The following is a 27,707-nucleotide window of genomic DNA, read 5'->3' on the forward strand; positions in this document are numbered from 1 at the left end:
AAGACTGTCACTCTTAAGTTCCCCACTTCCCCTGAGTCCATACATTTGTATTGTGAGCAGCTCAGGCACTTCATTCTTTAGGCCTTTCAAAACTCCTGGATTAATACCATTAGGTCTGGGTAACTTGTTGCTATTTAATTTATCAGTTTGTTCCAGCACCTCGTCTGTTGATCCTGGCAACAGAAGCAAAATGCTTTAAGGGCGCCTCTAGAGCAGATATCTAAAGAAAGTCACACACACATCCCTAAAAAAATCCTCACTCCAGCAGCCAGAACTGGAGATTAGAGCCTGGTTCATGGATGTGAGCCACACCAAACCAAACGGGGGATCCAAATAACTCAGGTCTTTCTGCTGCCGAACGTATGGTGCCATGTCAAGGCTCTTTATAATTAGCACAATCCATAACAGATTTGTTTTTTCTCCCACACAGTAAACATTCTCATGCTTTATTCAGCTGAGGTGGCTGCTGCTCTGCTCCCAGCTGTGTGTGTGTGCAGGCACACGTATCACAGAGACTGCCCCGAGCACAATGTGCTACAGCTGAGAGACAAACCTGACCCACAGTGCAGAATCATGGAATGGCAGAATCATTCAGCTTGGGAAAGACCTCCAAAATCATCAAGCCCAACCTGTGACTGATCCCCACCTTGGCAAACAGAGCACTGGGTGCCACATACAGGTGTTCCTTGGGTCTCCACCACCTCCCTGGGCAGCCCCTGCCAAGGCCTGAGCTCCCTTTCCATGGGGAAATTCCTGCTGCTGTCCACCCTGAGCCTCCCCTGGCCCAGCCTGAGGCCGTTCCCTCTCCTCCTGTCCCTGTTCCCTGGCAGCAGAGCCCGACCCCCCCGGCTGCCCCCTCCTGTCAGGGACTTGTGCAGAGCCACAAGGTCCCCCCTGAGCCTCCTTTGCTCCAGGCTGAGCCCCTTTCCCAGCTCCCTCAGCCGCTCCTGGGGCTCCAGCCCCTTCCCAGCTCCCTTCCCTGCCCTGGACACGCTCCAGCCCCTCCAGGGCTCTCCTGCAGGAGCCAGAACTGGGCACAGCCCTCGAGGGGCCTCTCAGTGCCCAGCACAGAGGGACAATCCCTGCCCTGCTCCTGCTGGACACACAATTCCTCATCCAGCCCAGGTGCCAGTGGCCTCTTGCCCACCTGGGCACCCCTGGGCTCGTGTCCAGCTGCTGGCACCAGCACCCCTAGGTCCAAACCCTGTTCCAGAAGAACCCTTGGTGACACAATCACCATCGTCATGTGGGTATCATCCTGAAAGCACCTACATTCATTAATTCAACCTAAAAGTGTGGGCTCAGTGCTGCTGGCCACGTTTGCCACTTCCTTGCCCCAAAACTGTGGCAATAAGAACCAACTGAAGAACTGGCCAGGCCTGCACACCTCTCTTTACACAAAGCAGCCTCGAGACAGATGAACCAGGGAGGGAGGGAGCTGACCTGGCAGCAGCCCCTCAGCCCCTCTCCCCCCATCCCAGCACTATCAGGGCTGCAATGGGATCCATGTGTGACAGCCCCACATGTGCACGGCGCTTCCTGTGCTCCCAGCCCTGCCGGGGCTGGGTTGAAATGACAGCATTTCATTTATAAATCTGCTGCCAGAGGCCTGCAAAGGCTGGGCTAATTCTGGACACCTGCAAGGTCCGTGCAGGGAGCAGCCGGTTGGGAAGAGAGGCAGGAAAAGCTCCGGGAAGAGAGAAGAGCAGCGCCAGCCCCGAGGGCAGCAGCGCTGGGAGCAAGGAGAGCTGCTCCCTACATTTGCTTTGGATCATGTTTTTTGAGACCAGACAAAAATCCCATTAAATCTGGGGTTTGTTTGAGCTGTATGAGCACATCCCATGGGGGGGGGGGGCTGCAGGTCACACTGCCCAGGCATGACCCAGTGACCACCTCCCAGGCTCCACAAAAACTCTGGGATCTGGCTCCTTTCTACCTTGAGCACATTAAACCAAGCACAGCCAAAGGCAAAGGTGGGGGAGGATCAAATCTGTGCTACAGCAAACCAGCAGAAATGCTTTCTCCAAAGCCTGCCTGATAGATTTAATATGACTGGTTTTGGAGGCTATCTATCATTTTTGTTTGGCATGAATATAAATCCAAAAATCCCTTGATCCCAAGAAGGCACTGAGGAGACTCAGTCAAGATTTCAGAAGGGATGTGCTCCTTAACTTGGAAAGTTGGCAGATGATTTAATTTCATTAGCAAATTTGACAGTGCCGTAGGAATTTTCCAAAAAATCAAAGAGCCCTTTCATAGGCTTCCCTACCCAATACTCAATCCAGTGTCTAAGAATAACATTCAGCCCTCATTAATTAATGATATCAGTCCGAATAATGTCAGATTGCCTCAGAGGCTTTGCCGGGAGGGATGAATCACACCCAGCTGGCTCCAAGGCTCTCCCTCTGACAAACTCCAGTGTGTGATGACGGAAAGCTCAGCCTGGAAACCTCTCACCCACGGAGCCCCAGCAGCCCTCACCCCATCTGAGGTGTGTGGGGCACACTTGGAGAAGCACCCTGGCTGTATCAGGAAGGAAAATATCATTTTCACCCAGCTTAAATGGTGTTGCACCTCTCCATGTACTTTGTGTGGTGGATGCAAGAACGGACTGCAGAGGTCCACTCATTTTTGGGATTCCCAGCAGAGTCAAGATCGTATCCAACAGCAAAATATCACTAAGAAATCTCTGTGTCTGATTCTGGCTTTTACCAAAACTACAAACTGAAATTTCTCACAAGCCCTACTCAGCTGATCCTACTCCAACACAGGAAAAGACACGCCAGCTGTCTCTGTAAATGTACAATTTTACTGAAGCCATGATTACGTATGAAAACATCCAGACTGCTTCCAGAGTGCTCTGTCCTAATATTGACGTAAAATTGCCTCGTTTCTATTTGCAATGTGATCACGATTGGAGTTTTCCATGTATCCACACTCTGCTTGCTGTCCCAGCTGAAAGCAGTGACTCCTTACCAGTCATGAACATGAGGCTTGGTAATGTTTGCATATCACCATCTCTTCACGTAAATCCTGGGCCTCATGAAAGATCTCCAGGCAAGAACAACCGCATTGTTTAACGCGTTCACATAAATATTTATCCGCAGACGTTCTCCCTTTCCCCTCACGATGGCCACGGCTGCCCAGGCACGAACGTCACCCCCGGTGTCCCGTGGAACAACCCGGTCCTGCCACAAGGACCAGCCTGGGGCTGAGCCCAGCTCAACCTAAACACGAGCTCAGCAGAAAGGCCCGTGTGGCTGTGGGGTCCCGGTCACAGAGGAGAAGTGTTGGGCAGACAAAGCTGAGACTTGTCTTTTTTTTGTGCACTGTTTGTTTATCCGCTGCACACGTCGTGCCCGGTAACACGAAGCCACCAGTTTCGGATTACAAATATACCATAAATGCCATAAGTGATTTATTTTTCTGCTGCGCCTGGAAAAGCAAATTTGGCGTTTTTTAAAAGATCTTGACGCTGATGTATTCTGATTGCCACTGCAAATATAGATGTTTTTGTTAAGCACAAGCACCGTTTTGATGTGACAGCCAAAGCTCTCAGAGGGTTTGATTCTGAGAGACAGAGCCTTGAGAAAGACCCATCAGATTTCGGGACCCCCGCCACAAACAATTTTCAGTTCAGTAGGACTGGTCTGAGAACAACTTTAATGTGCTGTTTACTCTGAGGCATGTTGGTTCTAAAAGCCACTGACAAGTTTCGCACACAAACATTTGTGTTTGGAGGAGTCGCTGCCAAGCAGGCCTGTAAAAACCATTAAGTCTAGAATTTGTTATTTCGCTAAAGCATTCTGAAAAATCACACCGAGCAACTGCATTTTGAAAAATCTGGTAAAGTTAATTTCACCCCTGAAATGTGATTTCTTTTAAAATCCTTTTTTTCCTCCGTAGTGTCTGCCAGAGGATCCACCCCAACATCTGGAGAGCAGAATCCAGGCTGACAGACTAATGCACATGTGGAGGAGTGCGTCTGCTCCTTTGCCGTTTCTCAGGACAGACACATTGTCTCCCTCTCCTTCTGCCTGTCCCCTTCTTTTCTTTTCCTTCTTTTTTTTTCCCCCCCTTCCTTTAATAAGACTCCACATGTCTTGCAGCTCTCTGCTGCGAATGTGACCGGGATGTGATATTGCCTTGCACCGACGCACAACGTCTGGCTTAGGTGATACCAAGTTACTGCCCTGGCTTTGAATGCCTGCAAGGTTATTAACCAGCACATCTGGCTCTCTCCCTAGGAGGGTGAGTTCTGCAGTGCCCCAGGAATTTCTTTCATACACCACTTTTATTAGCTTTTCAAAAGAATAAGGATTACCACTGGAAGGGAAGACTTAGGTCGTTTGCAAACATATTGGTCCCCAACCTGCTTGCCATGTTTGAAAAACAACAATAGCCAAAACTCATTATTTGACTTTCAGAAGTAATCTTCCTTCATCTTAGCACAGTCTTATTGCTCTTGGTCTGCTTTACTGAAAAAATGGCTGTGATTTGTGATAAATAGAATTAAAAAAAAAAAAAAAAAGACATTACAGAAAGCCGCAAGGATAACTCAGTTTGGAAATAAAGCCACCAAAACATTAATTTCTAATCCTATTTTTCCTGCAGACCTCACTCAATGATCACAGAAGGGAAGAGAAATGTGTTTCAGGCTTAATCAAAAGAGAGAAGCGCACGTGCAGGTCCAGAGAGCAAATTTATCTCCTTTGCCCACACATGGAAGTTGCACAGGACGTGAAGTTTGAATGCACAAGTGATATTACTGTAATTTCCCATCTGGACATCCCTATTTCAGTAATGCCAGAGAGGCCTTTTCTGGTTTCATTTATGTCATTTCCGAAGCAGTTTAAGACAAACGGGAAAACTACGAAAAAAATCCACGTGGGGTTGTTACAGAGGGAGCTCCCCAGGGCTTTTCCTTCTACCTGCCCAGCAAAGCTGAACATTTCTGGCCAAAGTTCTCCTGAAAAAAACTCGGGAAACACCTGTCCAGCTCCCTGCCTGCCTCGCAACCCACCTGGAACTCCACCTTCCCAGAAGGAACGTCCACCACCTGCCACTGCTGAGCACACCTCGAGTGCAGACAATATTCTCCATGCAGAGCTAAGCAAGCCCAGAAAAAACCCAGAATTGCTGGCCTTGTTAATTAATCTCCTTTGGAAGCCACGTGAGGCCAGATTTTCGGAAGCTGTCGGCACTCAGCAGCTCCCATTGTTCCAAGTGGGAGCTGTTTGGCACTCCCAGCTTTTGAAGGGCTGCTCCTTCACGTAGGTGTTTAAATGGGAGCTCTGCTCTCCACTAACCTTTCGCAACTGCTTTTGGCCAGGCTGCTCCTCCAGAAATATCCCATTGCAAAGACCAGTGCAAGCACTCACAGAAAAGTCTATTTTAAAACTGAGCATAAATAGCCCATACTCCTCCAGCCAGGGAAAAGAAACAACATTCTGTGATTTCCCCAGCCAGGCAGAAAGTTCACAAACTCCAGTAAATTCATACAATGAAAACAAAACAAAGATTCTTAATTATGCAAATGAAAACAGTGAATGTTTTCAAGAATGTCACAACCTTACGTGGGGATTTCTGCCAAACGGAGCAAGAATTCAAACCCATCAGATAAAATCCTGATTTCTTTAGATTAATATCCAAACAAAAGGGATGCCTAGTTGAAACTCTAAGCATAAATTCTATCATCAGACAAATTACAGCCAACAGAACATAAAGATCTTCTCACCTCCTCAGGTCTGAATCTTCTGAAAAGCCCACCTTGGCAGCCTTAGACTTGGCATTATTCAGTCAGCTCCAGCCTTCAAAATAACCACGACTCATTTGGTCCACTAAGGCTCATGGAAATCCTTACAGGGTTTTTTGTTGCGCCTGCCTATAAATTGCATTGTCTTCTTAAGGCTTCCTGTCCTGCAAACAGAGGCACCAGCACAGAGATTCAACTGAGATTGTTTTCCCCCTCTTCTGCTGCTTTTATTTAACACACACACCAAAAAAAAAAAGGGGGGGGGGGGAGAGAAGTGGTAGAAGTTCCTTACAGGAGTTGGAAGAGGACATCTGCAGGCAATTTAACATGAGGGTTTGTTTCTGTGTCAGCTGGCAACCCCTGGATAACTCTGTCATGTAACTTATATGCTAAAACATGATGTAGGACAACCAGTGAGATTGGGTAAATATGGCAGCACATCAGTTTTATTTGATTAAGATTTATACTTTTTCGAAGGGAGCAGCCCTGCCATAAACTCTGAAAACAAATACAACCCTGGAGCTGTGAGTGTCCCACCCTGATCTTCAAACCCACCTTCTGCTGCAGCCCAGGAACAGAAAACAGGTTTTTTCAGGTGGAGAGGAGAATTTCTCTGTTCCCTCCTGATTCAGCAAGGATCCAGCTCATCCTCCTCTGCAGGTGACAGCAGCAGAATGTGGAAAGGCTCAGGCAAACACGAGGCTGAGCCCACAGTTTGTGCCTCAGTTCACTGCTCCCTGCCCATTCCAAAAGGCAGCTCAGGAACACAGACCAGCATTCCAGGGGAGCTCTGGAGACAACCCAGCTCCCCAAGTTCCCCCACCCCATGTGTTTAACTTCCTCCCAGCCAGAAGAATCTGGTCAAGTGAGGAAAGCTCATCCATCCTGGTTCCACTTGTGCTCTTGCATCAGATCTTACATATTTTGACATTTACAGCCACGCATTCGAATTGAGGCCCTGATTAGATTCAATTGGTGAAATTACCTTCCTCCCCTTCCCTCCCCCTTCCTCTTTGTGTGTGTGCACACTTTGGTTTAGATTCTTAGTAATTTAAAAATCAATCTTGCAGTTAAATGTTTAATGGCATAATTGCTCCTGTTGCCTAAATGTATTTAGTTTGTGCTTTATTAGCATGTAATAACTGAAAGTATATTTTCCTCTGTCTGAGTTAATAACGTCTCTGCGATGGCTGATGCACTGTGAGCCGGCTGGCTGCAATTCTGGGACAGCTCTGGGGGAGCTGCAAAGATTTTCTGAAGCTGTAACTTAGGAGTTGGTGGCTTCCCTTAACTGAATCCTCAGTTGGCCTCCACTTGCGTTTTAAACAATTTTTTTGTTCATTTCAAGTTCATTTTGAGGGCCTCTTAGTCCAACTGTTGGGCAGGGAAGCTCTGTTGTCCCAGATCTGGCCACGTGTGCCAGCTGTGTCACACAGGATGGGTCAGGCTGGAAGGGAGCACAGAGGGTCACTGGTGCCACCTCCCTGCTCCAGCAGGGCCATCCCAGAGCCCAGAGCACAGGATTGTGTCCAGATGGCTCTGGAATGTCCCCAGGGAGGAGACCCCAGAGCCTCTGTGGCCAATCTGCTCAGGGCTGGCCCTGCCCAGGGCAGCAGTTCTGCCTCCTGTGCAGGGCAATTGCCGGGCTCAGGCCCTGCCCGTGGCTCTGGTGCCGCTGCCGGGCCCCGGAGCAGAGCCCGGGCCCTGCCCTGAGCCCTCCCTGCAGCCAGGGACACCCAGGGCTGAGGGCCCCTCTCAGCTGGGGCTCCTATTTCTAAAAAAGAGCTAAATTCAAGTCCCCTTGTGCTTAATGTAACTACACCAAGTCCCCATGCAAAGAGTGGAAAGACACAGGTGCTTCCCAAGGAAAATTAACCCCTCCCTAATACAGGTCTCCCCCTTTGTTTAAAAAGGGAACCCAGATAATGCTTGAAGTAATTGAATGCTTTGGGAAGGAAGGGACCTTGAAGATCATCCAGTTCCAACCCTTTCTGCCATGGGCAGGGACACCTTCCACTATCCCAGGTTGCTCCAAGCCCTGTCCAACCTGGCCTTGAGTATTTCTAAGAATGGGGCAGCCACAGCTTCTCTGGGCAACCCGTGCCAGGATTTCTCCCATACTATTCACAGCTCAGACAGGCCAAGTTTCTGGGATCTTGGAAAATCTCTCTATGTGACCAAGTCAGTATGATAGAAACCTGCATCAGCCCACCCTGGAGGGCTCACGGCACAGATTTACCTCCTTCCTTCCCAGTGCTACTTTGAATTTGCAATAGCAGGTTACAGTGTCCCACCAAACATTTACTGCTGTTCAAGGAGGTGATAATGACTGCCAGCAAGTTTATCTCTTTGATCCAAGGCAATCACAGATGATATGGAATATACAACACACATGCCAAACACTCTTTTAAGCCTCAGCAGCAGAAGAAATTTATCTCTTTCGTGTCACAAAAAAAAAACCCTATTGGAAGCAACAGAAGCACTGGCCTAGAGATGTAGGAGAGTAGGGTTAGGTGGGATCTTGGGCAGGAATTGTTCCCTGGGAGGGTGGGCAGGCCCTGGCACAGGGTGCCCAGAGCAGCTGGGGCTGCCCCTGGATCCCTGGCAGTGCCCAAGGCCAGGCTGGACATTGGGGCTTGGAGCAGCCTGGGACAGTGGGAGGTGTCCCTGCCATGGCAGGGGTGGCACTGGATGGGCTTTAAGGTCCCTTCCAACCCAAATCATTCTGGGATTTTATATCTTACAGCAAAACTCACCCACATTAGCTGAATTTAAGCATGCTGTAAATCTGGAGGGCAACATTTGGAGTTTATGGGTTATTAGGCAGCAAAAAGTTGAATTTCTGAGCAGGACCTGGTAGTGAAGAAAGCACTATAGAGCCTCCTGGGAACAGAACTCACTGGCCAAACAGACACGGGATTTTAGGGGCACAGCAGGCACCCTTTCTGCTCTTCTAGGTAAGGACAAGATACACTTTTTTGATTAATAAACAAAATTGCACCAGGAATACACATGCTGCACAGAATCAGTTTCTCTTTCTAATTAAACACGCACGCAAATACCCAAATACAGGCTGCTGACTTGAGCCAAAGAAGATTTTCCACAAGAAGAATTTGAATTGTCTTGGGAAAGAACACTGGGAGTCTGAAAAAGTCCTACAGAACAACAGGGAAAAGACTTATGGCAAATGATAAAACAGCAAGTTGGTGAAAGGTATCTAATCAAATGGCTGTAACTGTTTATGAGGTAATGTCTGTATTAACAATCTAAAGAAGGGGATAAAACAACACATCAACCAAAGATACTGCACCCCAAAGTCAACTTTAGGACACCAGCAGGATGGGTGAAATGATCCAAAAGGGTCTTGAGGAGATAAGAACACGAGTAGGAAATAAAGTAAAATTTCAGATTTAAAGAGGACGGGGTTTAGAATAACCTGAAAGATGAGATTTTCTAAAAAGGGAGGGGAGGGACGAGAGAGAGGAGGAGGAGGGAGAGTGAGAGAGAGGGGAGATTCATTTTTGAACAGATGAAGCACATCACCAAGTCCAAGAGGATCATCCATCCCTGTCTGGGCTGCTGGAGCAATAGTCCCTGGGAAATGCCTGCTAGGTGTTACCAGGAGAGTAACAAAGTGGTCATTTGTGACCACATTTGTGACCAAACAACCAGGACAGCCGAAAGCAGGGCTGGATGCAGAGGTGAGGGGCAAAGCTGCCTGACCCCCCACCACCCAAACTGGACTCTGAGCAGAACTAATGTGCACAGGCTGTGGGTGCTTGGTAACCTCCCCTCAGCTCTCCATATGAATCTCCCTCTTTAAGAAGGTAAGGAAGGAGGAGCAAAGTTAGTGTGAAATTAAGGAATCCGTACAGAGCTGATATACAAAGGTTTGCCAAAGAGGGGAGCAGGGTGGCTGAATACAAGGAAACGCTTCACGATTGTGAATCATGGGGAATCATCTCTCAAGAAAGTTGAAAGATGACCCATTTCCTGGGATATTTGTGGCCAGATCAAGACAAAATACAAATCCAGTGTACAATTAACAGCGAACTCTGACTTGCTGGGAGACAATCTCCACACATCTTCAGCGTTTGCTCTGCAGATCTGTGCGAGGATAGTCCAAGACAGGCGGTTTCTGTAACCAGTTTCCAAGGAAGAAGGACACAGTCCTTTAGAGAGTCCCAAGTCTGCTGCAGAGCCAGAGCTTCCTGCACCCCTTCTCTTCAGTCATCTCAATGAAGCCACACACAGAAGCGATGACCTTGAAGGCACACAACAGCACTAGACACTTGGGCTTATGGATTTGCTGGCCCCACATGCCAGGGTGGCCAAGACCTAAGGAAAAGGGGACAAATACTGTGGCACTGGGCTTGAGAGACCTTTACAGGCCGAGATTTGAGAGCCCTCAGTCCCACTCCAGGCTCCAGAGAAGAGCAGTAGGAACAGGAGCAATCTTCTTTCTTAGTGTCCCCAAAGTATAACCGGTTTTGTTCCTGTTCCAGTTTGTCTTGTCCGTCTTTCCCAACTTCTTCTCGTAGCTTCTCCCCACCCTCAGCTTCCCACCCTGGCTCTGGTTTCCATGGCCATCCATTTTATGATTTCTACCCATCACCAGTGGAAATGTCGAGACTTTCAACCGTCTGGCAGACTGCAGAAATGAGATTTAAACACATCTGACTCCATGTAACAAAGGGTTCGTGTAAAGCACATTTATCAGCCAGAGCTCTAAAAATGCATTTGGTGCTCTTTAGTTTGCTCTTTCCTGCTTATGAAGAAGATAATTTTTGTTTAAAAATGGCCCCACTTAAGGAATTATCCATGCCATTAGTCCCTATAACAATAGAGATTAAAGTCTCTAGACCATCCCCTATCAAAATAACATACTCTTCTTTGAACATGTCATTAACACTGTTTTCCATCTGGTTGTTGGCAGCAATCTTGGATTTGCTCCCAATTGCTGAAAGTTCATCAATTACAGCACACAGAAGCCATTATCTCTCTTTTCCTTTAGCAAGGAGGTATTTGCTCAGGCAGACAGAAGAGGTAGAGTTCAAGAGAAAAGAAAAGAAAATAAAAAGAAGGAAGAATTCACTCACTGGAACTCTGTGGCAATCATTTGGTTACCATCCAGAATTTTAAGCTGCTGAGAAGTGAATCACAATTTCTGCCTAGGAGGGGATTCTAGAGTTCAAATCCAGTAGTGATTCTGGCATTATTACAGGTATCTGATGTGTGCTGACACAGGAGGGAAATAGCACAGCAAATCTGAAGCCTGGCAGTGTGGGAGCTCTGAATGAGCACGAGAGGGGAGGAGTGCCACCCACACCCATGGTAAACTCTGTTTATAAACTTTATTTTCTTGAGGACACAGAGTAAGCTGTGGTGATCATTCAAACAAGGAGCACAGTGACACTCAGACAGTGGTTTTACCCTGTCACTACTAAAGCAGGGGAAGAGCTTTTGAAGTTTCTCCAGAATAATGAATGAAGTCCACAGTGAGGGGTAATAAGAAGGGATGGAGTTACAACTGTTCAGCTTCAGGGGCTGCTGATACTAAAACCTTTTCACATCTGTCATGGAGCAGGCTGGAGTTATCCCTGAGCAGCTGCCAGGCACCAGTTTGCAGCCCAGGTAACATCCAGGAGCTTGCTCACCTCCGTGCTCTGGGGCTAAAGGCACCTTCTCCCAGTGAGAGGCCACTTCAGGACTTTTGCCCACGGGGTCATCACCGATTCCTGCCTGGAGGAGGGTTGGCTCATTAGTCAGCTGCTTTCAGGAGCAGTTATTCCATATTTTCCAGAAGGGATGGGAGTGTGTTATCACCTGGTGGCACCCTGTGATTGAGCAGTACTCCATGATCCATATGGATCACCTCCTCAGCCAGGCTGCAATGGGTCTCAGTTTACTTCACATGGGGCTTTGGGCAAAGCTCTTTGTATCCTTGGCTCAAATTTCCATGCTCTCACTCCCAGCTGAGCTGCCCAAATATTGCTTTATAAGCAATGAAAGAAGTGCTTTAGCCATGCAAAGAATCCACAAGGACCAGGCTTCTGGCTTAGGAAAGACCCCGAAAAGAGGTGGGGGTAAAAGCCTGGCTTTATCCTCCTTATCCTGGAGGATAATAATAATTCTGTTGTGTTGTCCTTCCCTTCTTGTCCCCCTGACTGTTCAGGCAGAGACTGTATAGTGCATACAAAACTCCCAGCATAACAAAGTCTTGGATCTTATTTAGAGACTCAACAATTCCAGGAAAAATAACAGATTATATCAGACCCAGAATATGCTCCTTAACAAATAATACCAGCTCAAAAAAAAAAAATCAGATTTAACCATAACACAGCAATTAGGTACATCCAGCAGCATCTCTACACTGCCACAGTTTGAAATCTAACACATTCTTTGGCCAACAAAAGGTTTTGTGATACTTCCAGTGACAATATGGGATGCTGTGCACAGAAATGTGGATGTGCCACCACAACTCAGGCAGAGCAGTGCTAAACTCAGAAGAAACAGCTATGGAGTAATTCTTTTATTTCTTCTGAGAAACCACGATTTCATTCATTGTAGTATCAGGAACAGCTTCCAGATTTGATAACCCAAATGTGACAGATTCGGAGGCAACAACCTCAGTTACATCCACAGAACAAATGAGGTTGTACAGACCAGGTGAGCTTGGCTTGAAACGTCTGATGCCCTTTGAGAATGTTTTTGTCAAGAATGTCCTCTTTGATTAAGCTGTCTGGGGTGTAAATTGTTCCCATTCTTCACCTGCTGCAATGAAAAACCAGGGTGTGCCATTAACCCATCTTTTCAGCCAGCCCACAGCCCACATCTCAAAATCATCACCAACGAACAGAAAAATCAACTAAATGTGAACAGACAAAATCTTCCACCAGCCTTGATTCAATGCAAATCACACCATTATCCCAGGATAAACACCATTCCTGATAAATACAGTATTTTTTTTTATCTCCAAACCATGCCCTGCATTCTCCTCTCCCAGTGAGGCCCAAAGAAACAGCACTAACTTGTTTTTTCTGAGTATTGGTTCCACAAAATCCCCTCACAGTGATGGCACAGCTAACTAAAGTCAAACAAACATTTGACCTTTCCTGAAACCAGAATTTAACCCTTAAAAAAATAAAAGGTTTATTTAAAGGTCAGTATTTACAAAGCATAAATCCCTAAAAACAAAACATGCAAATCTCAGGCAGCATTTCAGAGTTTTTCTGTGACTATGGTTGTAAGAACTGGAGTTTAATGGTAAGAGAACAACAAAAATATCACAATAAAGTGTGTGTAAATGACAGTCTTGCCCATAAAAAGCCACAATTTTATTGATGTGAGGAGTCTTATTTCTCCCAGTCCCCTTACAGGCCCTAAATGTGTGAAACTGCTCAAAGATCAGGGTCAGAATTCCCCATATTTTGCTGAACTGGAACTGAAAATCCAAAAACATCCATAGTTTTTCTTGTCCACATCAAATGTTTGTTTCCTTTGCGTTTGGACAAAACACAAGGTGGTGACTCAGGTGAAATTACACATTAGGGAGCCACAGGGTCACCAGACCAATGTCAGATGCTTCATTCAAGCTGAAAAATGTAAAGTTTAATCTTTAGCATCTCTGGAATGAAGCTGCCCAAACACAACGAGGACACACACTTTGAGGCTTTCCAAACATTCCCAAAATTGGACAGGATCTGCCTGGGTGCAGAATGGGTGATTCTGGGTAAGAATCCAGCTCTTATCATTTCCCATTCAGGAATGGAGCACGAGAACATTGAGATTTGTTACATTTTCTTCCTCCTGGTAGCAGAAAAGGCTGATTTCAAAATAGCACACACAAAACTCACACGATGCACATGAAATCCCCCTTTCTGAAAAAAAAAAGACATCTCTGAGTATTCATCTTGCCATATTCATGCATCTTTTGCATTACTTTTCCACCCATGTTCAGGCAGAAAACTTAAATCTTGAAATCTGTCAAATCTTAATAATCCAGACACTTCCCAGAAAGTGAATTTTCAAAGTTCCAGCTCTAAATGTGCATGGATGGGGCTGTGTCTGCTTATTGCAGGATATAAAGAAACAGAATACAGTTAATTAAACAAAACCTGATCAAGGATGATTGTAATGAACCCAGTTTGCCTCTTCTGCTGATAACAGCAATGAGAGATCGTAGAATCATAAAATCATGGAATGGTTTAGGTTGGAAAAGACCTTAAAGCTCATCCAGTCCCACCCCCTGCCATGGGCAGGGACACCTTCCACTGTGCCAGGCTGCTCCAAGCCCCAATGTCCAACCTGGCCTTGGGCACTGCCAGGGATCCAGGGGCAGCCCCAGCTGCTCTGGGCACCCTGTGCCAGGGCCTCACCATCCACAGGGAGGAATTTCTTCCCAATATCTTAACCCAAATTTCCTCTGTTCCAATTTGAAGCCGTTCCCCCTTGTCCTGTCACCCCAGTTCCTGATGAATTGTCCCTCTCTGTCTTCCCTGCACCCCCTTCAGATTCTGGCAGGCTGCTGTGAGGTCTCCACACAACCTTCTCTTCTCCAGGCTGAACAATCCCAACTCTCCCATCCTTTCTCCATAGGGAAGCTGCTCCCCTTATCAACTTCGTGGCCTCCTCTGGACTTGCCCCAACATTTCCATGTCCTTCTCATGCTGGGGGCACCAGAGCTGTGCTCAGTACAGACAGAAAAGACCACCACACCAGAAAGACTCTCCCACATTCCCTCCACTTTATCCTGGCTTATTTTTAAGAATGTAGCTATGTCCACTTTTAAAGCCTAAATGACCCGAGCATCCATGGCAGCTTTCCAGAGAACGTGTTTAGACCACAGCAGGCCCTAATGACATAAACAGAAATCAGAAGGATTTGAAGTGGAGTTGGCCAGCTTTCCTACCCCAAACACAGCATTAAAGTAATTGCCTTCCTCACACCCTTTTTCAATAAAACAGCAACTTTGGGGTGATGTTCTGCTGAGAACAGGCTCCTACAATTCCCTCGAACACACCATTACAGAGATTTTTATGCAGCTCTCTTGCTGTAATAAGATACTTTCATACCCAGCCTTGCCCTCTCCCACTAACTCCTGTGGTTACAAAAACCTTCCTCGGGCACCAGTTTTGGCAGAAAGCATGAAACTGAGTTATTCTTTATGTTATTTCTGCTGCTGTGGGCATTTAGACAGCATGAAGAGGTACTAAATCCCCTTCAATGTTTTGAAGTCTTACTGGTTGTAACCAAGTTGTGGGGAAACTCCTTTTTGGGAGGGAGTGAGGGCTTGTTTTTCTGCTCTTTCCATAAAAACAACTGAGGACCAGAAGGCTGTGGAAGTGCTGGGTTTGGAAAACCTGGAGAGGGGGAAAGAATGAGCTCTCCCACTACTACAACTCATCCTAGTAACTAAACATGACCCAAAAACAACACAGAGGGATAGAGAAAGATTCTTTCATTCACTGCATTTTACAGAAAAAGGGAGTTGTTTAAAATAATATTTCATTTTTATTCTATGCTTCAGTTAAAAATAAGTTGTAAAGTGGAGCTTTTTGTAGAGAGAGCTGCTGAGTGGTAGAAGGCAGCCAGCTGAGGAGAAACTCCATGAAAGGTGTTGCAGAAAATGTAACTTCAAAGAAAAACAGACAGAAAGGCAGTCAGAAAGAATGAAAGAGCCCTTAAAAGTCATCCAGTTCCACCCCTGCCATGGGCAGGGACACCTCCCACTGTCCCAGGCTGCTCCAAGCCTCAATGTCCAGCCTGGCTTTGGGCACTGCCAGGGATCCAGGGGCAGCCCCAGCTGCTCTGGGCACCCTGTGCCCTGTTCCCAAGGAACAATTCCTTCCTAATATCCAGCCTAAATTTCCTCTCTTTCAGTCTGAATCCATTACTATTTGTCCCATCACTCCAGTTCCTGATTAAATTTGTGTGCAGTACTCCAAAATTACTCATTCCCTGCAACAGCTACACCGGCCAGGTCTCACAGGTTCCAAGTCTTCCATAAAAAAGGGTAAGAAAACCACAGTAATAATAGCAATAAATAATAATAATAGTCATAATAGAGTAAAAACAAACATTTCCTTCTGAAACGTAGCAAACCAATGCTGGTTTTAAAGCATTTTAAACATTGCACTGAATCTATGGAAGGGATGTTTGTTTGGCTTTGAATATTTGCATTATGCTCATTTTCCTTCTTCAGCTGAATTTAATGTTTGCCACTGGATGTCATGGAGCAGAATCAGGGACATAAAAATCCAGTATTTTTCAAGGAGGCGTATTTTATCAAACACACCAAATATTAAAGGATGATCAAGGTGGGTTAATTTTAGAAAAAGTTATCTTTAAAATAGCCATGTACTTCAGAGCAGATCACACAGGTGTCAGCAACAAGGACTGCAGGGCTGACTCAGACAATACCATGTAAATATTGAGGAATAAAAAAGCCCACATGGGGCAATAGCACAGTTTATAAACATGCAAGAAAAGCTGTATGTGTACATATTCTTTAATTTTATGGCTCTCCAAACATCTGAGGACTCACAATAAACAGGAAACTAACCTTGATGTGAGCTGCTGGATCTGGGACAGTCTGAATCATGTCCTTTACCAGGCCAACGTGTTTACCAGGAGCTCAGATCCCAAGGCAGCTGCATAACCAGAGAAACAAAAGTCATATCATTATACTTTAAATGTTTATTTTCAACAGAAATCTCTTTTTATGGACTGATAAGCATCTTTCCTTCCCCAGACCTCCTTGAGACTCAGCACAGCTGAAGCTCTAAGACATTTCTGTCCCCATAGTGTTGAGGATTTATTTCATGCAGGAGAAAACACTCAGCCCTGAAATTCTCATGGAAAAAATGGTCTTTATTTGCAAAGTACAGTTTTCCCAAAATAAGAACTTGGGACATGCTCTGCCCTGCCCAGCCCCATTATTCACCCGAGATATCAGAGATTTCCACAAGCTATTCTTCCCAATTTAGAAACACACAGCAGGACTGGGACAGATCTGCAGCTGATATAAAAAAGGACCATTTCACTGAAGCTGTGCCCATTTACAAGAGCTGCAAATCTGGTCCAGACCCTCAATTAACAACACTTCAGAGCAGGGATGTTCTGGAATCCCTTATCCATGTCCAGTAATCGAGTGCAGAGGGGCTGGGGCAGGTGGGGTGCATTTGTCTGCATGTGTAGGGGGTGGAAAACCATTAAAGCACTTTAAAATAACAACAGCATTTAATGTAAATAATGTAGAGTATTACTCAGTAACTTGAACACCAAATAACTGTTAATGAATTGGGATAAATAAATCAGGAAATTAGAAAATGTGGGAAAATGTAGGAACATGAACATCATTTAAAGTAATCATCTTTTTCACCACTTTCCCTAAAAGCCTGGAAATTCCCATTTTTCACACGAGTTTTCCTTCTGCCCATGACCTCGAAGTCAACTTTTAAAGCAGCAAGGCCCTATCAGGGAAACAGCAATTTTCCTCAGCATCAGCTTTTTTTCTTTCATTTTCTACTCTCATATTGACACTAACTTGGAAATCAAATTGCATTTTTACCTATTGGTTTAGGTGAAATACTGCCAGACTGACACTGAGCTGCAGCTTGCCCCAGAGACAGCGATGTGAGGGGACCATCTATGATCTATGCAAGTTTAATTTGCACAAATTGCACTGAAAGGTGCAATTAAAGATATCACCACTCAGATCTTAACACAATTCCCCCTTACTACTTAAAACAGCCAAGTTCTCCCCCTTCAAATCCATGGAAACAAAGTATTGATTTGATGACCTATTAAAGAAATCCCTTAACAAGCCCAATTCCCATTTTGTCCACTTTTCCCAGCTATCCTTGGATGATCAAATGGGATAATGACATCATGGTTTTAAATGAGGCTTTTTCTTTCCACAGAACTTCAAAAGCAAGAGATGCTTTTTCAGTAAAAGCAAAATTTCACCAGCAACATTGCTCAGATTGAAGTCAGACAGAAACACCAACAGCACTGACGTCCTTTTAGTTCCCTCCCTCCCTTCCCCAGTAAATCCATGCCTGCCACATCCTCACTGGATTTATGGGATTCATATTTTAAGCTTTTGAAACATCACACACAGGCTCTGGAAACTGCTAAGTTTCACATAAACTGGGCAGAAAAATTTTTTGAACCCAGTGTTAGATCATGTTGTCAGTGTTTTCATACTCCCAGCACTGTGCTGCCACAACTGCACCTCGCCCCCAGTTAAAGAAGCCCACCCAGGAAAGGGGATTTGTGCCATGTCCAGATTTATTTTGGTCTCTCTAAAGCCTTTGCTCAATTTCCAACAGCACCCAGACTTAGAAAATACGTGTTGAGCTCAGAGGTGGGAACTCCATCCCAAAAATGCCCAGTGTCACCCAAACAGATCTTTCTCTCCGAGCTCAATCTTGAAGCTCTCGGGGTTAAAGAGAAGTCATTTGAGCTATTCCAGGCCACTCATTTCATATATTTTCCCCAAAAAGATGGATCCTTTATGCAAGAGAAGATGACAGAGAACATTTGCAAACCAGTTGCCAGCTCTGCACCACAAGGAATGGGAATCAAAGACAAGCAAATGTTGTCTAATATGAGTTGGAAAAGTGCATTCTGGACATTTGACTTTTGTCCTGTACTGTTGTGAACTTAAAAGAGGGGAATTCTGCTTTAAACTCAGCCTTTGGCAGTGTATTCTTCTTTCTCACCTGGATATTCAATTCTTGCTACTCTAAAGGGGGACAAGTCCTTGTCTGCAAAATACAAGATTTTTATCTTTTCATCTCTGGAAATCATGGCTAAAAAAATAGCTGTGACAGTTTTCCTTGCTTGTTCCGAACAGAAATACAATTTCAGTTATTTCAGCTCCACCTTTACGGGTTGGAATTGGAAGCTTCCAGACATCTGGTACTAACTTGCTGAAGCAGATGGTATCTATTGCCAGACCCTCCTCCACCCCCACCCCAATTTCATGCTGGTCATGTTTGTGCTTGATGGTCTGTTACAGGGTCTGCTCGTGGCTCTAGGGCTTGCCCCGCATCCCCTAAATTAGCAGGATTTTAAGGCAAGAGCCAAAACTGACACTAAAGCCTGATTTAGGGAGACTCTTTTCAGGAAACTGAAACAAGGGAATTACAATGCAAACTGAAAGTTAAACACTTGCTTAAGTGCCTTCCTGATTTAGGGTTATCCTGGAAGGATATCCTGGACAAGGCCCTGAGCAGCCTGGGATAGTGGAAGGTGTCCCTCCCTGCACATGGCAGGGGGTGGAAGGAGATGATCCCTTCCAACCCACACCATTCTGTGGTTCCACGATTCTACAGAAGGACGTATCTGTAGCCACAGAGCAGGTTTTCTTACACTTCCTGGCATCCTGAGTCCAGACTAGCATTGATTAATCCAGCTTTAGCAGTACAGGTTTTTGGGACTGGTTTCCATCCATGCATCCCAAGTGTCCCACGAGAACAGTGGCACTAGTAGGAAGTAGCAGTACTTGAGACAGGAGATGTAAATTCCTCTCTGATGCTCGGGACAGATTAAAATATCAAGATTGAAACAAGTTATTGTACAAACCAGCCAGAGCTGGGTGTGCCAGCGGTACCCCTCACAGGAGGAGATAGATAAACTCTGGAGCCTGCGGTCTTTCTGTGCATGTGTTTGGGCAGTTGTGTAAATACATCAAAGGGTTGGGGAATCATGTACAGATCTAGAGCTCACCAGATGTTATTGCACTGTTTTTTCTTTCCTGTAGATGTATCAAGAGGATCAAACTTTTTAATGGACACATATATTGCCAAATTACTGAGAGGCTGAACGTCCCCTTTATACGGGGGCTATATATAAACTTCTCTTGTGCATTTTCTCAACTCACAGACAGGAATTTAGGTGCATCTTCAGTAACTTGGCATGCTGTGCTCACCTAAAAACCCCAGCAGTTCTTCCTGATGTGTTCTAAACCCTGCACCAAAGTGCTGCAATAAAGCATGACCGGGCAGTGAGCAAGGCTGAGAGAAAAGGGCTCCAGGCCAAGCTCCGGCAACGCGATGCCCACGTGGAGCAGAGCAGGGCTGCAGCAAACAGAAACACGGCCTGGGCTGCTCTTTGCCAGGAATGAACATGGCCCAAATCACAGAATCCCTGAGGTTGGAAAAGCCCTCCCAGCCCATGGAGGCCCAGCTGTGCCCGATGCCCACCTTGTCCCCAGCCCAGAGCACTGAGTGCCACCTCCAGCCCTTCCTGGGACACCTCCAGGGATGGGCACTCCAAACCTCCCTGGGCAGCCCCTTCCAATGCCTGACAACCCTTTCATGAAGAAATTCCTTCCTGATGTCCAACCTGACCCTCTCCTGGAGCAGCTTGAGGCTGTTTCTTCTTGTCCTGCCCCTTGTCCCCTGGGAACAGAGCCTGACCCCACTCTGGCTGCACCCTCCTGTCAGAATTGTAGAAGCTCCCCTGAGCCTCCTTTTCTCCAGGCTAAAAGTACTTATTTGCACAGGGAAAAATATTCAGAATACAGCCACAGTTGTAGCCAATCCTGGATAATGAAGGGCTTTTTAATCAACAGCAAATGAAATGCCAGGATCTCATTTGGGCCTGATTCCTGGTGCACTGAAAGCAAGGACAATATTAAATGGTGAGCCAAGCACAGGCTGCCCGGGAGAGACAGCTCTGCCTGCAGGACAGGAGCTCTCTCCAAGGAATCTTGTGTCTCTGCTGCCTGAGATGTGACTGTCAGACAGAAAATAGCTCTGAATGGCACTGACAGAATAATCAATCACACAGGGCTTGAGGAAAGCCCCCCTTTCCTGTGACAGGCACCCAGCACCGGGACTGGCACACACACACAAGGGTGCACACTCTGGTGTGATGAATAACCACAGTGGCATCACACCAAATTTCTACCAGCATGACTTGGGATAGTTACCATTACTCACAGGAGGTGAATCCCTGAGCAGCTATGCAGAACATCCCAAGTCAGTGCCAGCAGGACTTCCAGACCCCCTCACACTGTCATGCAATGGGACTGGTCACATATTTTAAAAGAACTGATGTTTTTCAGCTGTTGGAAAACTTTTGAGATGTCCCTTGCTGGATTGTTTGCTCAGGAAATCTCTTTCTGTGTGCCTGGGTCTCACCAGCACTGGTCAGACGGTGTGTACCACAGAGAAAGGCTGGGCTATTCAAAAGGCAGAGCACTATAAACCTGCTCTCAGTGGTGTGCAAGAACAGCATAAACTCCTGTTGCTGCAGGTTAGAGCTACACTTTTTTTGTAGATAAATATGCCACATGTGATTTTCAGCCTTTCTGGACACCTAAAATAATTCCAGTTATGGTGAGAGCCCTTGTATAGTGAATTTAAGCCAAATTTAGGCTTGCTGCACTTTAGAAGCAGCCTACAGGTCCAAGGATCCCCTAAGAGAAAACCATAGTGCAGTTATTCCCCTGTGCTGCTGCTTTACTCACACCATAGGGCTGTATTGAAATTATTACACTGTTATTAATTCATTTAAATTAAATCCTTTAACAGGACTATGAAGATAAAAGGTGAAATCCTCATCCACTGAAATAAACTGTTTGAACCAGCCCAGAAATTCACCCACCCTGCCATAGTTGATGTGGGCAAAACTCAGGAGCAGAAGATCCTTAAAAGCCTGCAATTTGGGAACTGCCAAGAAAACAAAATAACTTTCCTGCCCAGCATGGTACTATAAGTTTATGCCTTCCCTTCTCTATTATTTCTAGGTTTAGAAGAAGGTGCTGCAGCTCCTGCTGACACCTGGGGTTTGCCAAGAAGCTGAGGGGAGCCCCAGGAGGGGCTGAGGCAGCCCCAGCCCCTTTATGCCCTCCACACATGGATTTCTGGGGGAAAAAGGCTCAAACATCAAAACCCAGCAGTGACCAGTGAAGAAAGGCCACAGAAATGTTTATAATTCCTATTTGTAAAGCAGGTAAGTGTGAAACACCACAACTCTTCCACTGGCAGGGAGCTATGACACAGAAGAGCTGCATGACATGAGCTCAAAGCTTTTGTGTTTAACTTGTGGTTGGGTATAACCACTTCAATTTTGGGTTGGTTTTGGGTTTTTTTTTCCTTCTTTCACTGTAACATGTGTTTTAACAGCCTGAACAATAAAACCTTGAGGAAAGATCTCATCCAGAAATGCTACTGCTGAGGCTGTTCATGTGCAGACAATATTTGCTGTTAGGGTAAGATTTGACTGCAGGTGAACACCATAAATAAAACAACAGTAAAGGACAAGAAAACCAAAACAGGAAAAGATGTGTCAAGCCAGGAGGTTTCTTCAACTTTCCATTCTCAGTGCTAACTTTTTGTACTCACCCTGACCTTGCAAGACAGAAGCCACTGGCAGTGTTATGCACTGTCTGATGTGCTTAGTTCTTTAGGAGCAATTTAAATAGAAGTATAGTTCACTGATAATTTTCCAATTACATCTCTTGATAGTTTGGATGGAGGATTCTTTTATAATATGGCATTATTTCTTTAAAAAAAATCAGTGGGAGAAATAGAAGCTGAGTGGGGCCGGTTGGCCAATGGGGCTGCTCTCAATGCTGGCAGCAAAAAAATTTGCCGGATTTTTCACTTTCAAGAAACACCTCCAGAAGTTAATCATGGACTCAGAGAATGGTTTGGGTTGGAAGGGACTCTAAAGCTCATCCCATTCCTCCCCCTGCCATGGCAGGGACACCTCCCACTGTCCCAGGCTGCTCCAAGCCCCAATGTCCAGCCTGGCCTTGGGCACTGCCAGGGATCCAGGGGCAGCCCCAGCTGCTCTGGGCACCCTGTGCCAGGGCCTGCCCACCCTCCCAGGGAACAATGTCTTCCTGATACCCAATCTAACCCCGTTCTCTGGCACTGGGAAGCCATTCCCCCTTGTCCTGTCCCTCAATGCCCTTGTGAAAAGTCCCTCTGCAGCTCTCTTGGAGCTCCTTTAGCACTGGAAGGGGCTCTAAGGTCTCCCCGGGGTTTTCTCCAGGCTGAACAGCCCCAACTGTGTCAGTGTGTCCTCATAGGAGAGGTGCTAAATCTCCTTTCTTTTTTTTTTTTTTTTTTTTTTTTTAGAATTTCTTTCTGGAAATAAGGAGAACTTCCCCACCCAGCCCTGCTCTTGAAAAGCCTACTGAGGATTTGGTTTCATGGCCACGCTGGCAAGTTCTCTCCCTCACACAAGGTTAACACTGTTTCTGTCACTCAGATGAAGAATACTGCTCTAACTGGCAGCAAATCCTCTTCCTGATGGGATTCCCTTCCAGCAGCACCAGCTGGAAAGCAGCGAGTCCTGGCGTCCCTGGAGACCTCAGGACAAGGCAGGAGGAAGCAGTCCCAGCTTGGGGCTGCAGGTAAAACCTGCTCCTGCTGAAGCAGCCGTGGGTTCAAGCTGACCATGACACACCACAACTGCAGTATCACCCCAAGCAAGTCAGTAACTGAGGGACAAGCCACTGTCACCACCTGTTTGGGAAGCACAGATGGCCAGAGTTTAGCTGGCTCTGGACTGACAGCAGTACTCCATGTCCCTAAAGTCTGTGGGGACAAAAAAGGATGGAGCAATCTGAGAACATCTCTGCCATCTGTGTCCGTGTCTGGCCCTTCTGCAGTTCATCGACACTGAACATGGATTTTCTTCTGAGTACATTTTTCTTGGAAGGGTCAGTTCTCCTACAGAAATTCCCCCTCTTCCCCTCTGAATGCAGAGCTGATGGAGAAGGCACATTTCTGTGCTACCACCCAAAAGTGTCTGTGCAGCTACTGCTTATCTCATGTTCCAGCCCATGATCTCAGGGGAGGATACGGCCCTAAATTAGCTCATTTACAGTAGGAACTTTAAACTACAGCCAAAAATATTTGGTTTTATTAGTACTCCCTATATAGTACGCCTCTGACCAATAACTTGTTTTATTTATTTTTCTGGCGAATTACCATGTTCTTATTCAAAGCCATAATGAGGATTATATATCAATGTGGAATGCAGAGCAGCCATTCCTGAAACTCCCAACTGCATATAAAAGAGTTTGGAATTCCCCAAACACTATCTCTTCAGCCCAGGCCACTTACAAATGTGGTTAACATGAATGAAGTAATATCTTCGGAAAGGAAGGAGACTTTTGAGTCACGTCTGACACATTTAACTGCACCAACCACTTTCCAGAGCTCAAGATTTTGACTGTGTGTCTTAAAACCAGGCAGGGGTGTTTGATAATGATCACTCCCTGATGGTGATCCTGTTGCAGGATACTTGGACACACACATGGGATACCAAGGGGAGAGCTAAGGCAGGAATTCAAGACTTTGTGCCCTCCAAGTTCAAAACCACAGAGGTCACCAGCAAAGTTCTGAAACCAAGTCAGATTTGCTGCCTTTCTCATGCTAGAGCTGCCCTGGCAGATTTCTGTGTTTAATTATTCAAACTCAGATTAAGTCCCAGCTTAGCTGAAGGTGTGCACCAGCCATGGAGTAACCACCACGTTATTCCTGACTGCAGGTTGTAATTATGGACCTTAGCTCTCCACAGAAATACAACTTTCCAAAGAAAAATATCGCATTGTGGAAAAGCAGGATGACATCAGGAGAGATATATAGTGACAAAGAGTAGTTTCTCATTTACAGTCATTCCACTGGTTAAAGCCCAAGAGTGTTTCAAACATTTTAACTGGTGCTGCACTTAAAATTACATCTGAGGAAAGATACACAAACTGTTTGAAAAAGAATTAATAACAAATTACCTCGAGGCTGAAGCCATAAGCTAAGGAAAACTCACACCTTTGTTGGAAAGATAAAAACAAATGAAAGTATTTTAGGAAGTGAAACAACAACATCCAATTCAATTATAACAAATTATATATAGAATCATGGAATCATAGAATGGCTGGGGTTGGAAGGGATCTTAAAGGTCATCTGGTTCCAATGCCCTGCCATGGGCAGGGACACCTTCCACTGTCCCAGGCTGCTCCAAGCCCCAATGTCCAGCCTGGCCTTGGGCACTGCCAGGGATCCAGGGGCAGCCCCAGCTGCTCTGGGCACCCTGTGCCAGGGCCTGCCCACCCTGCCAGGGAACAATTCCTGCCCAATCTCCCATCCAGCCCTGCCCTCTGGCACTGGGAAGCCATTCCCTGGCTCCTGGCCCTCCAGCCCTTGGCAATTGTCTCTCTCCAGCTTTCCTGCAGCTCCTTCAGGCCCTGCAAGGCCACCCTGAGCTCACCCCAAAGCTTCTCCTCTCCAGGCTGAACAATCCCAGCTCTGGCAGCCTTTCCTCCCAGCAGAGCTGCTCCATCCCTCTGCTCATCCTGGAGCCTCCTCTGGCCTCTCTCCAGCAGCTCCACGTCCTCCCTGTGCTGGGCCCCAGGGCTGGGGCAGCTCTGCAGGTGGGGTCTCTTACCACCATCCCATGGTGGGTGTTATCAGCTCCTTCAACCTTCCTTGGCTTGTGCCTCTTGGACCTTAGGGCCATTTTTTTAGGAAAGATTGCTGGATTGGACAGTGCAAGCATTCTGCACTCACTTCTGATTACTGAATTTTCCTGAGCAGGAAGGCTCCTCTGTGAACCTGAACCTGATGTACAGAAGATTGAACTAGATCCTCTAGCTGCCCTCTAGCTGCCAGACACCTCTGCCTCTAGTTTTAATTTTGTTCACAGAAGATCTGTTTCTAATAATTCTGTGGAAAATGGATCAGAATCAGGACAACTTTTGCAGCACATGCACACCAATTCATATTTTCAACCACATTTCAGCATGGAGCACAAATTGATGGCATAGACTTAACAAGCAAACAGTAGTAATTATAAAGAGTCATAAATAATTGTGTAAACATCTCACAGCCTTTTCAAGGATAACTACTTGATTAAATTTGCATAATCAGACATTACATACACCATGCACTTTCAATAATCACTGAGTATATTAGACCTGCATATTATTTACTGCAGATTATCCGACATTTCTGTCAAACCCAGAAAAGTCCTGAATTGTTACAATGAAAAACAATATCTACAAACTGGACAATCATCATTTTAGGGAGATCTAAAGTGTAACAACAGCTTAGAAATACGTGAGCAAGGAAAAAAAATATATTGAAAGCATTTTCTCTGCTTTCAATAAATTTCTTCAGCTGTCATATTCAAGAAATGTATATGTTGTTCAGGAACAGAATGTACTGGCACTGAATCTGTTGCATGCAAGCACTCACTTTTGAGGATGCAACAAATGTTTCTGTAATCTGCCCTGGAAAGTCATCCTCCTTTTTCTCCCCCCTGGTTTCTGCGGATGCTTCTTATTCTAATGAGGGAAAACACAGTTTTAATGAGAAATAGAATCGATTTTGTTTCCTGTGCTTATGGAGTTCCTTTTGTTGGTCCAGGGGGCTGCAAAGAGCAGAGGGAGCTGCCTGTCCTGGGGGAGTCACCCACGAGGCAGCTCCAGTGAACACCTTGGAATCTGTCCCAAGGAAAGCCCATTTCTGGAAGTGTTCAAAGCCAGGGGCTCAGAGAAACCTGGTCTATAAAAAGTCTCCTTGCCTGTGGCAGGGCATGGAAGGAGCTGATCTTTAAGGTTCCTTCCAAGCCACACCTTTCCATGATTCCATGATAAACTGATGTAGTTTCCCAGCCTCTACCTGCACACCCCAGTCATTACCTAAAAAAAACTAAATTAAGTTGGACCTAAGGTGCTCCAGGGAGTGTGAAAAGTGAAAAAATATGTGGAAACTTTCCCAAAAAGAAGCCTGGCACAGCTAAGGACACTCACAGAAAGCGAAACAACACCTGACTGAGGTGCACAGCTTTGTTTCCAAAGGCATTTGTGGCACCTGCTTCCCTTCTCCAGGCATGTCTGGGTGTCCCCTGCACTGGCAGAAGGATGGGGATGGTTTGTGGGATATCAGGAGGGATGGGTGAGTCCTCTGCAAAAGGATAAACAAAACAGAAGCGTGGAAGGTCCTTCACAATCCCCTGCAGGGCTTTTCTGTTGTTTTGAAACTCCACTCTCAGGATGGCAAAGAGGCTTCACAGGGAACATTAACACAAACAACATGACTGGCAACATCTTTTTTTTTTTTTTTTTTGTTAAAATATTCTTAAGACAAAGTGTAAATACTTGTGGTGATCCTTCTTCAGCATATTAGTAAATACCACCAGCTTCCAGTGGAAATGATCATCTGACCACAGAAAAAAACTGAACACCCTTTGAAGTTCTCCAGACCAATCCTCCTTTCTGTTACTAAATGCTTTTTTACTCCTTTTGCATGTCTTTGGCACAAAATCCTTTTTTTTTTTTTAATTTCTCTTTTTACTTGTGGCACTTTCAGTTCAGATGTTGGAAAGCAAAAGAAAAAAAAAAAAAAAAAAAACAAAAACCAGACCAGCTGTATAAACACAAGGTATTTAAGAAATAAGTGACTTCCATTAAGTGTTGACCTGGACTGCAAAAACTGTTCAAATATACAGATCAGAAAGACTGGCACCTCCATTGCAACTTGAATCTCACTTTATCAATAAAAAATGTTAATGCATTACAAAACCAGAAATATGCCACATCCTTAGCAAAAAAAGTACCTTGGAAGGATATAAGTCATCTCCAATAATGCTTTGATTTGTGGCCTTCACAGCTTTGTTTTCATTTTTTATTTCAAATGCATCTGAAGAATGTCTATAAATAGCTAATACTGACCGAATGCATAATTTTAGGCTGATTTTTTCAGCATCTGGATTTTAAAGTACTTTGCTGGATGAAACATGGACCTGTCATCCGTGAAACTGTAAAGTTCAGTGCTTAGAAAAATAATATTTTAAGGATTTAAATGTATTTGCTAATAGTGAGTGCAAAGCAGTAGTATTAAATTTATAATACATTACTGAACCTGCAAAGCAAGTTTGCATGCAAAAATGGAAGCTTGACTTAGAAATTCAAAGAAACAAA

At 45.5% G+C, this 27,707-nt stretch overlaps 1 protein-coding gene across 5 annotated transcripts in view; it reads right to left on the reverse strand.

Moving 5' to 3' along the window:
- The window catches only part of ERG (ETS transcription factor ERG), a 135,748-nt gene that overhangs the window by 82,253 nt on the left and 25,788 nt on the right, over window positions 1-27,707 (reverse strand). For 4 of the 5 annotated variants that reach the window (XM_069013138.1, XM_069013066.1, XM_069012987.1 and 1 more), the window contains exon 2: window positions 16,320-16,407. In XM_069013138.1, coding sequence (XP_068869239.1) covers window positions 16,320-16,358 — 39 coding nt within the window. In that variant the 5' untranslated portion in view covers window positions 16,359-16,407. Of the gene's footprint in view, window positions 1-5,737; window positions 5,798-16,319; window positions 16,408-27,707 lie in introns of those variants that run through there. The other variant, XM_069013280.1, reaches the window with a different exon arrangement.

The sequence above is a fragment of the Aphelocoma coerulescens genome, chromosome 1 (assembly GCF_041296385.1).
Source record: "Aphelocoma coerulescens isolate FSJ_1873_10779 chromosome 1, UR_Acoe_1.0, whole genome shotgun sequence".
Classification (NCBI taxonomy): domain Eukaryota; kingdom Metazoa; phylum Chordata; class Aves; order Passeriformes; family Corvidae; genus Aphelocoma; species Aphelocoma coerulescens.